The sequence below is a fragment of the Gavialis gangeticus genome, unplaced genomic scaffold, assembly GCF_001723915.1.
Source record: "Gavialis gangeticus isolate Ggan-Ray unplaced genomic scaffold, GavGan_comp1, whole genome shotgun sequence".
Classification (NCBI taxonomy): Eukaryota; Metazoa; Chordata; order Crocodylia; family Gavialidae; genus Gavialis; species Gavialis gangeticus.
The window spans coordinates 42,954,968-42,969,971 of record NW_017729004.1 but is presented as its reverse complement, the minus strand read 5'-3'; the positions used below and the strand labels follow the sequence as shown (position 1 = coordinate 42,969,971).

At 43.4% G+C, this 15,004-nt stretch overlaps 1 protein-coding gene across 5 annotated transcripts in view; it reads left to right on the top strand.

Moving 5' to 3' along the window:
- Positions 1-15,004, top strand: part of MLLT10 (myeloid/lymphoid or mixed-lineage leukemia; translocated to, 10) — a 320,600-nt gene that overhangs the window by 137,349 nt on the left and 168,247 nt on the right. For all 5 annotated transcript variants that reach the window (XM_019508311.1, XM_019508315.1, XM_019508310.1 and 2 more), the window contains one exon: positions 14,326-14,421. In XM_019508311.1, the coding sequence (XP_019363856.1) occupies positions 14,326-14,421 (96 nt within the window). The remainder of the gene's footprint in view (positions 1-14,325; positions 14,422-15,004) is intronic.

Here is a 15,004-nt window from a genome sequence, read left to right as displayed (position 1 = left end):
GCATGGCTGGGCCGGCAGCACTGGGGCTGGTGCCTGTACTCACAGAGATGGGGTGCCTGGGAGACGTTGGTCGGAGGGAGGCGAGGGGGGAGCTCTGCTGCCGCCTGCATGAGCCAGAGACACTGCAGTCACCATGCTCTGGTCAGAGTTGGGTGGGGGCACCTGGAGGACCCCCTCTGGCAGGGTGGGGGGGAGCAGGGAGCTGTAGGTTGGGAGTGAGGGGCACCAGCATGGCCTGGGGGGACAAGGGTCTGTGGCTTGGGAGTGAGGGGCACCAGCATGGCCTGGGGGGACAAGGGTCTGTGGCTTGGGAGTGAGGGGCACCAGCATGGCCTGGGGGGACAAGGGTCTGTGGCTTGGGAGTGAGGGGCACCAGCATGGCCTGGGGGGACAAGGGTCTGTGGCTTGGGAGTGAGGGGCACCAGCATGGCCTGGGGGGACAAGGGTCTGTGGCTTGGGAGTGAGGGGCACCAGCATGGCCTGGGGGGACAAGGGTCTGTGGCTTGGGAGTGAGGGGCACCAGCAGGGCCAGGTGACTATGGGTTGGGACTGGTCATCAGTGTTTGCAAATGGGTCCTGGTACAAAAAAGATTGAGAACCACTGCTCTAGACTATTTAGTACTTTCAGGGTTTCTCCTGTCTTCTGAAAAACTTCCCTTTGCAGTGGTGTCTCTTCCTCTAATTCTTTGCAGTAGATGAAGTAGGATTTCTAAACATAGTATGGTACAAAATTCTATGCATCCTAGACTTATGGTCCAGTACCCTTAGATTATGAAGATACATCAACTAACAAAACTCTATATTAAATCACCATGTTTTTGCAGACTGTTTGCAGTTTTAATAGTGTAAAATTCAGACTGTTAAAACTGCCTATTCAAAATACACTTCCCTGTACCCCAAATAGACATGTATCGTACCTAAGAACTAGATCTAGGCATTATAAATGTACTTAAAATATATTGTATTTGTAACAAAAAATTTCACCTTTGTCTCTTCAAAAGCAACTCATTCACTTTGTTCAAACTTATTCATCCTCAGCCTGGTTTCAGGCTCTGCTAAACTTCAGCACCAAAAGTGAAAGTTTACCAAAGTAATGAACAATTTGTTTTGCAACATTGTTCTTTAGACTTATAATATGATCAACCTTAACTATTACCACTATGACAAATAAGAATAGTGATCTCAGTTACGTTAGGATAAAATTAGAAGAGGTATATATCTGTATACTTTGGTTGCAAGCTGAGTGTTCTGTTTCCAGTGGTATAGTATTGTAGTTGGCTGTTTTATAGTGCTCAAAAACATCTGCCTCTGAAATTTATGAGGGGCCAAACCCACACACCAGGAACAGGAGTATTTTGGAGTACTCCATAGAATATTATGCATGTTTCCTGAATTAGGTTTGGTGCCTGTAAGCACCTGGGGATAAGCCATGTCTAGCTTTATTGTTTGTATGTTTTTATGAATTATGGTATTTTGATACAAATGTAAATTTATATTTTGCCCAGCACTGGCTAATAGAACAATGTTGAACCTCAAAGTTCCTTCCCTATTTACATTTTCAAGTAGTAAACAACTAAGAATTCATATTTGACTTATGGAGATAAGCCTGCTACATGATGGGGTGATGTGACTCCATATTCTCACAGGCCATGATGACTTCTATGTCAAAAGAAGAAGTGTTTGTTGGGGAACAGTCTACCAAAAGACTTTTTGGAGCGAAAAAGTAATTGACTATGGTGGCCTAGTGGGATACATGATATCCAAGAATATCAAATTAGCAGTCTTTGGGCATGTTCAGACGAATGTGGATGTTTGGGTTCCCAGGGACAAGTAGCAGCAGTGCACCTTGTGCCGCTGCTACTTGTCCCTGGGAAATGCCCATGCGCTGTGTACTTCGGTGTACGGCAAGTTACTCTGGGTGGTGAAGGGGAGGCTGGGGCCAACACTGGACTGGTCCCAGCAGCCTTACCTGGGGGCCTGCCGGGGCTGCGGCAGTGGTGATTCTGCTGTGTGGAGCCTGGCTGGCAGCCAGAGCATGGCTCTGGGCGGCTCGGCTCTGCTTTTGAATGGCACGTGCTGCCTGTGTGTGCACTGCTCTGGTTTTTTTTCCCCTGTAGGCTTTTTTGACGCCTGGATATCCAGGAGTCAAAAAAATCTGTGGGGGGTGGAAAAAAGTGGAGCAGAACATGCATGGGCAGTGTGCCCTTGCAGCATGGAGAACATGTAAATGTGTAGTATGTGGCACCACAGACATGTTTGCGGCACAACATACCTCACGGCTGTGCTTGTCTGGATGTGGCCTTTGTGTCTGAAGGGATGTAAATTCTCCTGGTTATAATTCGATTAAGAAAGACTTCTGGTATGATAAGTAGGTGCTCATTCGTGGCAAAAGTTTTTTTTATATATATATATAATATTATGGGCTCCCCAAGAATTCAATGAAAAAAGTATACAAATGGCCAGGTAAGAAACCATATCTAAGCCTGGCCATGCAAGCAGTGCTTGTTCAAAGTTTCCTGGGCATAAGGGCTGCTTGCAGATGTTAAAAGAAAAAAGAAAAGAAAAAAAAAAATTCAGCATGTTTCTGCACTGAGCCCAGCACATGTCCAGAAGAGGCAGCACCTCAGTTGGACCTGGCTCCTGTGATGTTTGTTTAGATTGGGTGCTTTAGTGGGGCTTTTTTGGTTCTTTTATCTACAGCTGATTTGAATCAGCTTTGGTGCTTTTATCTACCTGATTAAATCAGCTGTAGCTAAAAGCACCAAAAAGCCCCTCTGGAATACCTGATCTATACAAATGCTGCAGAGCTGGGCTGAAGTAACATGCTGCTGCTTCTGGTAAAGAGCAAGTTTTTTGTTTTGTTCTGTTGTTTTTTTTAATGTCTGCTACAATGCTTTAGTCACCCAGTGGTTTAGCTGGGCAGTGCAGACTGAGAGACTGGGAGAAGAGTTTGGCTTCTACAGAAGTGGAAGCTGCGTTCTTAGAGCTCAGGGATAAAATAAAATAATGTTTCTGATATTTTCTTTTATTTGTTTATTCTTACATCACTGACTGCATCTTAACATATGGTTACTGATTTCTTATGATTGTTCTTGTTTTTGTAATTTTTTGATGTATTTACTTTGTTTATTGTCAGTGGTAAATATGGTTTTCAGAGCATAGACAATACAGATGGGCTGCTTCTTTAGATGGGGGTGAGGGATTTATAAGTTCTGAGCACATTAACGGACAAAAATATGATTCTTTTAGCTGGCAAAATATCCTCTACTAAGAACTGGCAAGACCTGGATAAGATGGGTGCAGCTGAGGGACTACGGGTCAAGAAGTTAGCCCATTAGCGCATTTCAGTCTGCTCTCAGTGGTCAAGCAGCAGATGGCAGAGAGGAATTTGGGGTGAAGCACACGCCAGAAGGTGTGAGAGCATCCCAGAATGCATCTTTAAGGCTCATTTGACCAAATCCAGTAGTCAGGGTGGATCATAGTTGCTACTAGAGCATTGGTTGGCTCTTGCAAATTCAACATTTCTCTCTCTTGTTAAAATATCCTAAACTAATCTTCTGTTTAACAAGTCATACAGATTATAACATGACCCTTTTATCATAGAGAAGGCAATGTCAGGATCTTATGCAGGTGTTGAGGGAAGATGTACCAGTGAATGGTTTCAATAACTTTCAGTCTAGGTCACATAGATCATATTTATTTTAAAAGACCATCTTAAGTGTAAATTGTGTTATGATCTTATTCTCAACCCATTGAAATAAAATGGGATGAGGCATGGGAATTCCTGGAAATTACAAGAATTAAGTGATGTGTTATGTAACATAAAAAGAAAATGAACAACAAAATCCTTGTATATTAAATGAAGTTGTCTGATCACAGTTATGAAACTGATTTCTTTATGGTTAGGGCGTAGATATGTTCTAGGTTAGTGGACCAGATGAGTGCTGTGGGGCTGTTCCATGGGCCTTGTGTGCCAGCATCAGGCCCCACACTGCCTCTGTCTGGAACCCTGTGCTGGGATTGGGCACTGCATGGCCTTTGCCAACCCAGTGTACTGATATCAGGCCCTGGCACCACACTATCCCTGCCTGGCCCTGTGTATCAGGATTGTGCGCTGCCCGCCCAGTCTAGCACACAGTGTCATGTTGTCCAGCCACTGCTTCCCTGCTACCAAATTTTCAGATGTGTGGAAAGGTCTTCTGTCTGGATGACATGACTGTGGGGCACGGGTGGGCAATTATTTGTGCCTGTATGCCACAAAGGGAGTTTTGCTGAGCTGTTGTGGGTAGGGCTGTGCAAAGCTCCAGTAGCCGATTTGATTCAGAGGAGATTTGGTCCGATTTGGCAGCCAAGTCTCCGAATCCAAATAGAATTGGGAGACACATTAAAAGTTCCAAATTGAACTGGAAGCTTCCAAATTGATTCAGAAAAGATTTGGCACTGATTTGGAGATTTGGCCATAAACTAAACAGGCAGCAGTCCTCAAGGACGCTGGACACAGCTGCCTCCAGCTAGTACATCTGTTGGGGTGGGTGAAGGGGTGTGCGGGGGGGAGGGCAGATCAGCGCCTCCACAGTGAGGGAGGTACAGGCTGCCCAGCCAGGGTGGGGTGGGGCAGGATGCAGGGAGGAGGGTTCCTGCCACTGCACACAGCCATCCACCACCTTTCTGGGATGGCATAGGAGCAGGATCTATGCAGGGTGGGATGGGCCGGGCTGACACTCCAGGAGGCTAGCCCCAGCAACTCGCTGCCAGGCTGCGCTCTGCGGGGCAGGTGGAGTCAGGGCTGCGCTCCAGGTGGCTAGCTCCAGCTGCAGCCCAGAGCACAGCCCTGGCTCCGCCCATCCCGCAGAATGCAGTGGAGCAGGGGCTGTAGGGGGGTGCAGCCACCCTAAAATTCCCCATAGCCCCTGCAGCTGGCCCCTCCTCCATCTGGGTGCACGCACCTGCTGCCATGCCCTGCCGCTGCTCGCCCAGCTGGGGCAAAGCCGTGGCTTGTCTAGGAGGTGCAGTTAGGTTGGGCGAGTGGCAGGAGGGCATAGCCCCCACTCTCAGCACCTTCTGCTGCCCGGCCCAGCTTTCTCTGTGCAGATCTGGGGGCACACACCCTTTCCCATGCACTTATGGACTGGTGGTGTGCAGTTGTGGAAGCCCTCCTCCCCGAGTCCTACACTCCCTCCAGTGCCGGCTGGGCAGCTTGTCCTAGCTTCAGTCCCAATCCCTTCTTTGCTGTGGGGGTGCTGATCTGCTCTGCTTCCCACACCCTTCCCTCCTCCCACTGCCCACCACAACAGGCTTACCAGCTGGAGGCAGCTGTGTCCAGTGTGGTGAGGACTGCTGCCTATTTAGTCTGTGGCTGAATCTCTGGATCTGAATTGGCCAAATTGAACCGGGACAGTGATTCAAATCACCAAATCAAATCACTGTCCCTCCGAATTGGCTGAATCCAAATTGAATACTTGCTGCATTGCACAGGCCTAGTTGTGGGCTGGGTCAGTGCCCCTCTCTTCCCCCGCACAACAGCTCACTAAAACTCCCTAAGCGGTCCCATTCCATTCACTTGGCTGCAAGCCCTGTTGGCATGGGTCCCAGATGGTCTCCATAGAGACCCCAGGATCATGGAAAGGTGACAGTGTGGGGCCAGGGCCTGGGAGAGAGCCACGATCTGCTCCGCACACACCCCTGCCCAGTTAACCAGTACCCATCTCAGGGCCGTGCAGGCAGCAGATCATGGCTCTGCTCTGTGCTCGGCTGGGGTGAGGCTGTGGGCAGGTGGGGAGCAGTATCCAGGAGTGGGATGGGTGGGAAGGGCTGGGGTCACAGGGCCCCAGTTATGCACTGTCACCATCCTGCAAACCCAACCTGGTTTCACCCACCCAGCCTGCTCCCAGATGCTGCTCCCTTGGTTCCCATTCCTGGCTCCATCCTGGCAGAGCGTGGAGCAGAACCGTGATCCTCTGCCTGCATCCCCCTGTGACGGGCACCGGTTTTGTGGGCAGTGGTGTGCAGGGAGCAGATTGTGGCTCTGCCCCAGGCCCTGGCCCGATGCTCTCATCACCCTGTTTATCCTGGGGTCTCCATGGAGACTGGCTAGGACCCATGTGGGCAGGGTGTGTGGCCAGGCACATGGGATGGGGCTGCAGGTGGATGGGGCTCAGGTCTGGGATCTATGGGCAGTGACAGCATGGGGCTATGGCCGGAGCAGAGTTGTGATCCACTCCTTGCATGCCCTTGCCCATGGAACCTGCTCCTGACTCAGGGACATGCAGTGAGCAGGTCACTGCTGTGCCCGTGGCCCGGCCTCGGCCCCGTGCTGTCACTACCCTGCATTTCTGCCCTGTGATCCTGGCCTTGCCCACCTGTCCCGCTTCACGTGCCACAGCCCAGGCTGCCCTCTGTGCCTGGACTGGGCAGGACCAAAGGACCTGTCATGGACTGGATAAAATTCTTTGGTGAGTCGGATCCAGCTCACAGGCTGTATTTTTCCTACTTCTGCTCTGGAAACTGGATAATGACCTGTGGGCCAGAGGTTGAGATCGCATGTTCTAGGTTAAGATTTGTTTTTCTTGTGTACATATATAATTAAAATAAATTGATAGCCATGTTGTAACTTTTTTTTCTTTTTTCCTATGTGATCTTACTACCTTTAGTAGTTTGTCATTATTACAGTCTGCATTACATGCTTATGTACAGAAAATTATTACATTTTTTTGTTTTCCTAGTTGCATCTGTAGATCTTAATTTATGGAATAAATAGTTGGTTTACCAATCCTGTAACTGTCTAAAATAGCAGCATTTAGTTGGCAATCCTTGGGCTCCTAATCATGGGTCTTTAATACTTGGGCCTAAGGTTATAAATGAGATGAATTTGTTCCACTTTTTCCCTTCGTTCCATCTTAGGTCCTGATGCACTTAGCAGCAATGCTGCTTGCCCACAGAAGTGGAAGCACTGCTACGTTTGCTCTTTTTTCTCCCTTTGATTGAAAGTGTTTTACATTTGGGTTGTTAAATTAGGATCATAGGAAAATAGAACTGGAAGGGACCTGCTAAGGCCATCTAGTCCAGCTACCTGGCCAAGGCAGGACATCCCTGACTAAATGATCCCAGCCAAGGGTCTGTCTAACCAGGTCTTGAAAATTTCCAAGGATAGGGGTTCCAGTGCTTGACCACCCTCACAGTTAGAAAGTTCACCCTAATCTCTAACCTGCTGCAGTTTGAGGCCACTGCTCCTAGTCCTTTGTCCCACAGCCACAGAAAAATCTCTCTCCATCCTCTAATTGCCCTTTGGGTATTTAAAGACTGCTATCAAATTCCACTACGGTCTCCTTTTCTCTGAATTAAACAATCCTAGCTCTTTCAGCCTTTCTTCATAAATCATGCTTTTCAGGCCTCTAGTCCTTCTTGTTGCACTTTGTGCTTTTTCTAGTTTGTCCACATCCGTCTTCAAGTGAGAGACTCAAAACTGTACACAGTAACTCCAAGTAAAGCTTTGTTTTATGAAGACTGAGTGTAAAAAAAAAAAACAAAAAAAAAACAAAAAAAAAAAAACGCATTGAATACTTCAGTCTTCTACATCATCATTAACTTTTTTTTTTGCCCTTTGCATTCTCTAAGGGACCTATGGTTTCTTTGGTCTTCATCTTATTTCTTCAGAATCCAGTTGTATCGCCTTCTTGTCCCTTGCTATCTGCATCTGAAATTGTGCTTTGGCCATCCTAATTTTCTCCCTGTATGCCTGTGCAACACTCTTCCCTAGTACTCTGATCTAGTTTCCACTTTTTATAGTTTCCACTTTTTGAGTTTCAGCTCCAAGAAGAGATTGTTTTTTGGCCATGCTGGCTTCCTGTTGTACTTCCCATTCTTCCATCTCATTGGGGTAGCTTGTTCTTGCAGTCTTGAGAGAGACCTCATTCACTTCTTCCTTCTGGTTTGGTGGTCTACAATAGATGCCCACTATGACACCCTGCCTACTACTCTTTCCCCTCTGATCTTCATCCAGAAGCTTTCATCAGGTCTACCTCCTACCACAGCTCAGAACAAGCAAACATCTCCTTTATATAAAGGGCTACACTTTTCCTCCTTTCCACATCCTTCCTAAACAAGTTATACCCATTTGTGACAGTATTTCAGTCATGTGAACTATTCTACCTCCTCTCTGTAATCGCAATTATATCATCATTCCTCCATTGTATGAAGATCTCAATTCTTCCTGTTTATTCCCTGTGCTTCTTGCATTAGTATATAAACATTTTGGTTATCTGATCATCCTTTCTTCTCCCTGAGAACATTGCTAAGGCTTCCACTATTCTTTCCTTTTACTAAGCTTTTATTCAGGTCCACTGGCTGTTAACTTACCACTGGGATTTTGCCTCCATTCTCTGGGGAACCTAGTTAAAAGCCCTCCCAAATTGGTTTAGGAGGTCTGTATACAAAGACACACTTCCTCCTCTTTTTTTTATTAGGTGGACCCCTTCTCTTCTTGGCACACCACCTCATAGTCAAAGAAGTCAAAGCTGTGCTGGCAACACCATCTGTGAAGCCACGTGTTGGTCTCTTGGATGCATCTGCTTAGACTTTTTCCCATGGCCAGAAAGATCAGTGAAGGCAAAAGTTAACTATTTGCTCTGGAGCATTGGTTCCTAGATGTGATTTTTTGATGCAGCTGCTTGGACAATTTATTTAGCCTTTCCTGGATTAGCTTTCTATCAGTGTGGATGATAATAGCAAGTAAGTTTCAGAAAGTATTTGGTATATGGTAGAATGTCCATAAAGGGCCTTGTCTATGGCTTTTTTGTTTGGTAAGGAAAATGCATGCAACTTTATAGAGCTAGAGCCCAAAGGAGAGATACTTGACTGACTGTTTTCAGGTTTTGTAGAAAACCTGCTTACACTGTTTCTAGATCCCACAATGACTAATGTTACAGAATATTAATTGTCTACTTTGTATACCAGGTTATTACAAAGTATGTTGGGCTGAACCCATAAATATTGTCTTGTTGAAAACTGCAGTTTTTTGTTTGGTTTTTTTTCTGTGTTTGAGTGTCATTTTTGTATTTGAGGCATTCGGGGCTTATCAGTTGTCCTAAAGAAAAGGAGGAAATTTACTTGACAGAGGAGATATTGCCCAAATAGAAAAATGAGGGTTGATGGGTGAGATCCTTGTGAATGAGGGTCTTTGCCACTGCCTTTTCCAGGGCTGTTATCTGTGGAATTTTATCCTGAGGAACAGATCCTGGTGAATTCATGTCTTTACCTTTTGGGTCTAGATCGCTCAACTTTATTTTGTTTGAACTTTTTGTTAGGTCCTCTTTTAGTCCTGCCAGACTGGTTTCTCTTCTGCTCATTTTTCCCTTCCCTTTTCACAAAAGAAGGCACAAACTGCTTGGTACCTAAAAGTGTCCAGCATGTGTGATGGAATTTGAGAGTCATCTGGCTAACACTGGTCAGAATTTCCTACCAATCCAAAGCAACGGTAGAAGACCAGCAAAAAAGGTAGTTGGACAAGCAAGTTGTCTCTAGAACCTCAAGTAGATGTTAACCTTTATCACTGATAATGCTGTGGAATCTCATCTCCAGGTATGTTGAAGTGGTTGCAGTTGTATATTGTTCAGATTGACTTAACAGGCAGTCTTGGAAGTTTTAGAAACTGAGAGATTCCAATCTATTTCATAATCTCTTTCTTCAGGTTCCATAGGCACTTTTGCTAGGTCTTAATTATCAAAGAGCTGTACCTGAAAAACATCTTAAGTTGAAGAATAGGCCCTGTTAAAAAGTTGCTGCATCAACTTGTGTTCTCCAGCAGATTTGATATGCAACTACAAGAGTAATCAAGCCAGTCATTTATCTGGACCTTCTCTGTTTCAGCCTTCAGCTTTATTCATTTCTTGGCAGTTTGAAGTGGAATGGGAATGGATTATAGTATTCTAGAAGTCATTCAGAAAGCTAAGCAATCCGATTCTACTTCAATGCTACCTCCTAATCTCTCTTCAGAGATCTGTTTTTGGGGGTCAAAGAAAAGATTTATATATCATTATATTTTAGTTGAATTGAGACATTTAGAAATTCAAGTTCTACATGTTTGTATCTATTCACCTTTCTCTTATGACTGGAGTGGGTCTTCTGGTTGGGAGTTGCGAACTGTCATGTTTCTGTCAGAGTTGCTCATTGAAAGTGCCTTCAGTTTTAAGTTAAGCATTCAGCTACATTATAAAGTGCTGTGTCTTGGACTTTCAGCATCTCCACAAGTGTTTACAAAATGCAAGTCAGTCAAGGCAGTTCACTTTCAGAAGTTTAGGAAGTGCATAAATACCTGTACTTTGATTAGAGGGGGTTGAACAAGCTAATCATCCAAGAGAATGCCACTTTAAGTAAGTTGTTTTCTGTTTCAAGCACAGGGTCATAAAGATAAACGTGAAGGAATTCTTAAAATACTGACTTCACATAAACATATTACAACACAATCAGTATTTTTGGACTCTGACAGCTTTCTTTACAGTAAATCAAGAATTATATAGTTGAGTGTTAACTGATGGCAATTCAGCCATTTGCTGTGTAAATTAAGTGTTCATTCTTAACCTATGTCTCAGAAAAAGCTGGGTCTTTGGAGCTGATGCACGTTGTCAAAACTACAAGACTGCTTTTCATTCATCAGGGAAAGACAGTTAGGTTGGAAGGAGGGCAATAAAAATAGCCCCTGAGGGTACTAGTGAACATGGGTTTTGTTCAGGAAGAGAAAATAATCTGCTCATAGAACTGTTTGTTACAAGAAAAAAACATTTTAATAACTCCCCTCCTTTTTATTTTCGAAGTTTGGAAAGTATACGATCTTGCTGACAGCTTGCCTTCTTTTAATGGACTGGAACAATCTTTTACCTATGTATTTCTTGATTTCCTTACTACATGTTCAGAAGAAAGCAAGGCTTGCACTCATTCCATAGTTCTAGTTTGGGTGTGTTACCTCTTATATTTTGATCTCCTGTACATTTTGTGGAACCTGCAAGACATTTCTTTGAGCTTCCAGATCAAAGAACACATGGTCAAATTCTATATTGATGTTTAGAATCATTTAAGCTAGTGCAGTGGTTCTCAGTCCTTTTAGACTCCAGGCACCCCTCAGAAAATGTCATCTTCTAAGTTTCCCTTGCATTTTTACTAAGGAAAAATAATGTATTTCTGTTGCAAAGGACTCAGAAAGATGAGAACAACTAAGAATGCTTTTAACACTAAGATTTCCTGTTTGAAATACTTGGGTTTATCTTGTGAATCATGGTTGCACATCGAACAGTGCTAACAAAGTGCGACACACTATGGCACTCCTGAAAGGGTCACTAGGATCACTAGAAGCTTAGATCATGATACTTTTCAGTAAAGGTTCTCAGTTCTTCAAGAACGGGACAGAGTTCTTCAGGAAATGCCATTCTTGAGAGAGAAAAGATTCTCCATGTGGAGAATGGTGGCCTGTTTCCTTTACCAACATTCGTTTTTGAAATTGTTTGAGTATTTGTTAACTAAATAAGTGTATTCTGACAGCAGCAATATATTCTACTTAATTATTTCCACTTTTCAAGTATAGCTTGTAGATTCTTCTGTCTTTAGTCCTTGTATAGAAGGACTTGATAACATGCATCACGCAGAGAGGATTTTTTATTTTGGTGACTTTGAAATTAAAGTTTCAAGCTTATGAAATGGCTCAGTTTTTTTGGAGAGGACCCCATTTATCACTTAAAAATATTATCTTTTTAAATTCTATGACTGTCATGGAAACTGAGGAAACAATGTTTAACTAGAGCATCTTGTCCTTTTGTTTGATGTTTTTACTGAAGATAATTTGGAATTTTGTTTCAGTTTCCTTTCCTCTACTTTTTCTGTAGAAGATAGGTTATAAAAATTGAGATTAAGAGGCTGGAGAATTTTTCAGAAAAGGTAACACCTTTTTAGAAGTCAACTGAGTAATTTGTAGCTTAGAGAAGCCACGGGGAGTCTGTTTTTCTTAGACTTCCAAAATGAATCCAACTTTGCATTTAGACAAGCAGTTAGTTGACATCTCCTTACTGTAGGGTTGGAGAGCCAATTTCATTATTTTTAAAGAATCCTCTTTGGCTCTCTACTGTTGTGGATATTTGGAAAGTTGACTCTTGAAGGTATCAAGGGAGTAGTGTATGTAAATAAATATGCATCTTGTTCCGATTCTCTTATGAAAACATTTCTGTATGCGTTAATTTATTAAGTGCCGTGTCACCACCGTAAGAATTATACAGCTGCTTAATCTTTAATGTGGATCTGTATGAGTGATTCTCAAAAAAAAAAAAAAAAAAAATTACTTGGGAGTAATGGTTTGAAATCTATGCTGCCTGTTTTTTTCCTCACTTTTTCCTCATTCTTTCAGTTAGAAGAGAGTTGGGCCATGCATAAGTTTTGTCACTTTATATTAAAATTTTCACTTCTTTGAAGGAGTGAGTATAAAGAATGTATTAAACTTTAAGGCATAGTGCAGGTATATAGCATTCCAACAAATGTAAATCGGCAGAAGCAGCATACTCAAATAGCTGTTGCTGCTAAGTGTTTTTTTCCTCTCTAATTCCTTCAGGCACCCTGATGTATGCCCAAATAACAATAAAGTAAGGAGCAAATATATAACGAAGTATGCTATTAATTTTATATTGAATACACTGATGTTATTAAAACATTTATCTGATTAATGCTTCTGCTGGTTTCTTTAAACATGTATAGTTTAAAATCTGATTTTACAGATCTTAATTCTGCATGCACATAGAAGTCTTATAGGCATGAATACGACATGTCATTATAAATATCTTGGGATATTAGAGGATAATTTTTTTTACATTTGGACACAATTAGCCATACTGTTAATCCTCAGTAAATAAAAAAGGAAAATTGATTTTTTTTCAGACTGTTAAAAAATGCAATATTTCCAGTTTAAGTTTAACATTTTGAAAATTGTGATTTTCTTTCAGAGTATGAACAGTGTATTTTAGGAGTAAAATTTAAACAAAAATTCTGTAATCTAATAGAGTCTAATCTTGCTTAAAATGATATAATTTGGCACCAGTAGAGGAGCAAGCCTTGACACTTGTGAATTTAGTTAATATTCTGCGTTTCCACTGATTTTTACATTAATACCTCAAAGAAAAATATTTCTTGATAAAATGATTACAAAAACTTTTAAAGTAGAATGCATATCAGTATCTTTTCTCTTCTACTTTCCTGTCATGTTATGATATTTAATTGTTGGTAAGACCTGTTAACTTTTGTAATACAGGAGTTTGAAATATTGATGGTAAAATAATTCAGTAAGTATACAGGCAGCCCTCAGACTTATGACATATTTGGTTCCTGAAAACCGTGTCCTAAGTCGAAATGATATAATTTGGAACCAGTTTCCCCATAGGAACAATGTTATAGCCCCTGCTCTGCCGCCTGCCCTGAGCACAGTCTGCCTCGCCCCAACCTGGGAGCAATTGTCCCCCACCCTGCCCCATGACTTCCCACTGCTTGCCCAGCTGGGGCAGGGTGGGGAAGATGCAGGACAGAACCATGGCTCATCCAGGGGACATGGGGGGGGGGGGGGGGGCGGCTCCCACTGCTGCATGCCACTTGTTCAGGGGCAGCGCGGCAGCTTCATCCTGCACCTGCCCTGACTGGGCAAGTGGTGGGTAGACCATTGCTGTCTGGTGCAGCTCCAGCCCCATCCCCCCATCTTGCCCCACGCAGATCTGGGGGCATCCTTCCCATGCCCTTCCGGACAAACGCCGGGAGCCACCAGACAAGCAGCGCCCAGACCAGTGGTGTACAGCAGTGGGAGCCACCCCCCACCCCACCCGCCATCCTGCTCCTGCCCTGGCTGGACAGCGCTTGCTTCAGCCCCTGTCCCAGCCCCAGCCTCGCTCCTCCCTCACCATGGGGGCATTGATCTACCCCACCACGCCCCTTCCCCTTCCACCACAACAGACTTACCAGCTGTATCAAGCGTCATAAAGTCGAAACCCACATCAGAATGTTGAAATAGGATGTCAGTTTATAAACGTCGTAAGTGCTGTTCGTTGTAACTCAAAGTCATAACTTGAGGACTGCCTGTACATTTATTGAAAGCTGCTTTACAATGTAGATATTCTCTAATTTACTTAGCAAAGTATGCATAGTTTTATATTTTTGGAAATGATGGAATATTAGTACTTAATATGTAACTTTTTTAGTTGTTTTGGGGTTTTTTATATTTAAATAACATCATTTACTTTTGCGTTTTAAATGTTGATTATATTGTAGACGGACCTGAACTCATATTATATTTGCTTTCATTATTTTTAGAAACATAAAGAAAAAGACAAACACAAACAAAAATACAAGAAGCAATCGGAATCCTCACCATCTTTGGTTCCATCTCTTACTGTAACTACAGAGAAAGTAAGTTTTTTGTATTTTATGCTTACTGTTGCTTATGTTGAAATACATTTGCAGTCTGACACACTTTAAGTAAGGTGGAATTCTAAAATGTTTATTTCTAGTACAAAGGTTTGAGAATTTTATGATGATATGGTAGTTTCTAGATATTAGTAGTTTATAGATATGGTAGGTTCTAGATATTATTACCAAAAGCTCTGTACATCTCTGATGATAATTTTTGGGTTGCAGATCGTAGAGACTTAATCCATTTTAGTATTTCCTGGACATAGATCACTGCTGGACTGATAAATATTTCAGTCAGTAATTCTGAACTAAAGCTCCTGGGCTCTACTCTAGGGTGGATGTACATCTCAGTTTAGCTGAGACTCCAGGATTCCATAGCCTGGTCCTGGCCAGTTTGTTAAAAGTCCCGTGTTGGAGTGTGGCGGGGAAGTGGAGCAGCATGGTGTGCCAGGTAGGCAGCTAGGGAGGCACTACTGCTCCTGTGCAGAAGCAAGGACATGTCCCGTGTAGGTGTGTGGTGCATGCTCCACTCTGCCCCCTAGCACCCACACCGGAGCAGTGGTGCCTGCTTGGCCACCTG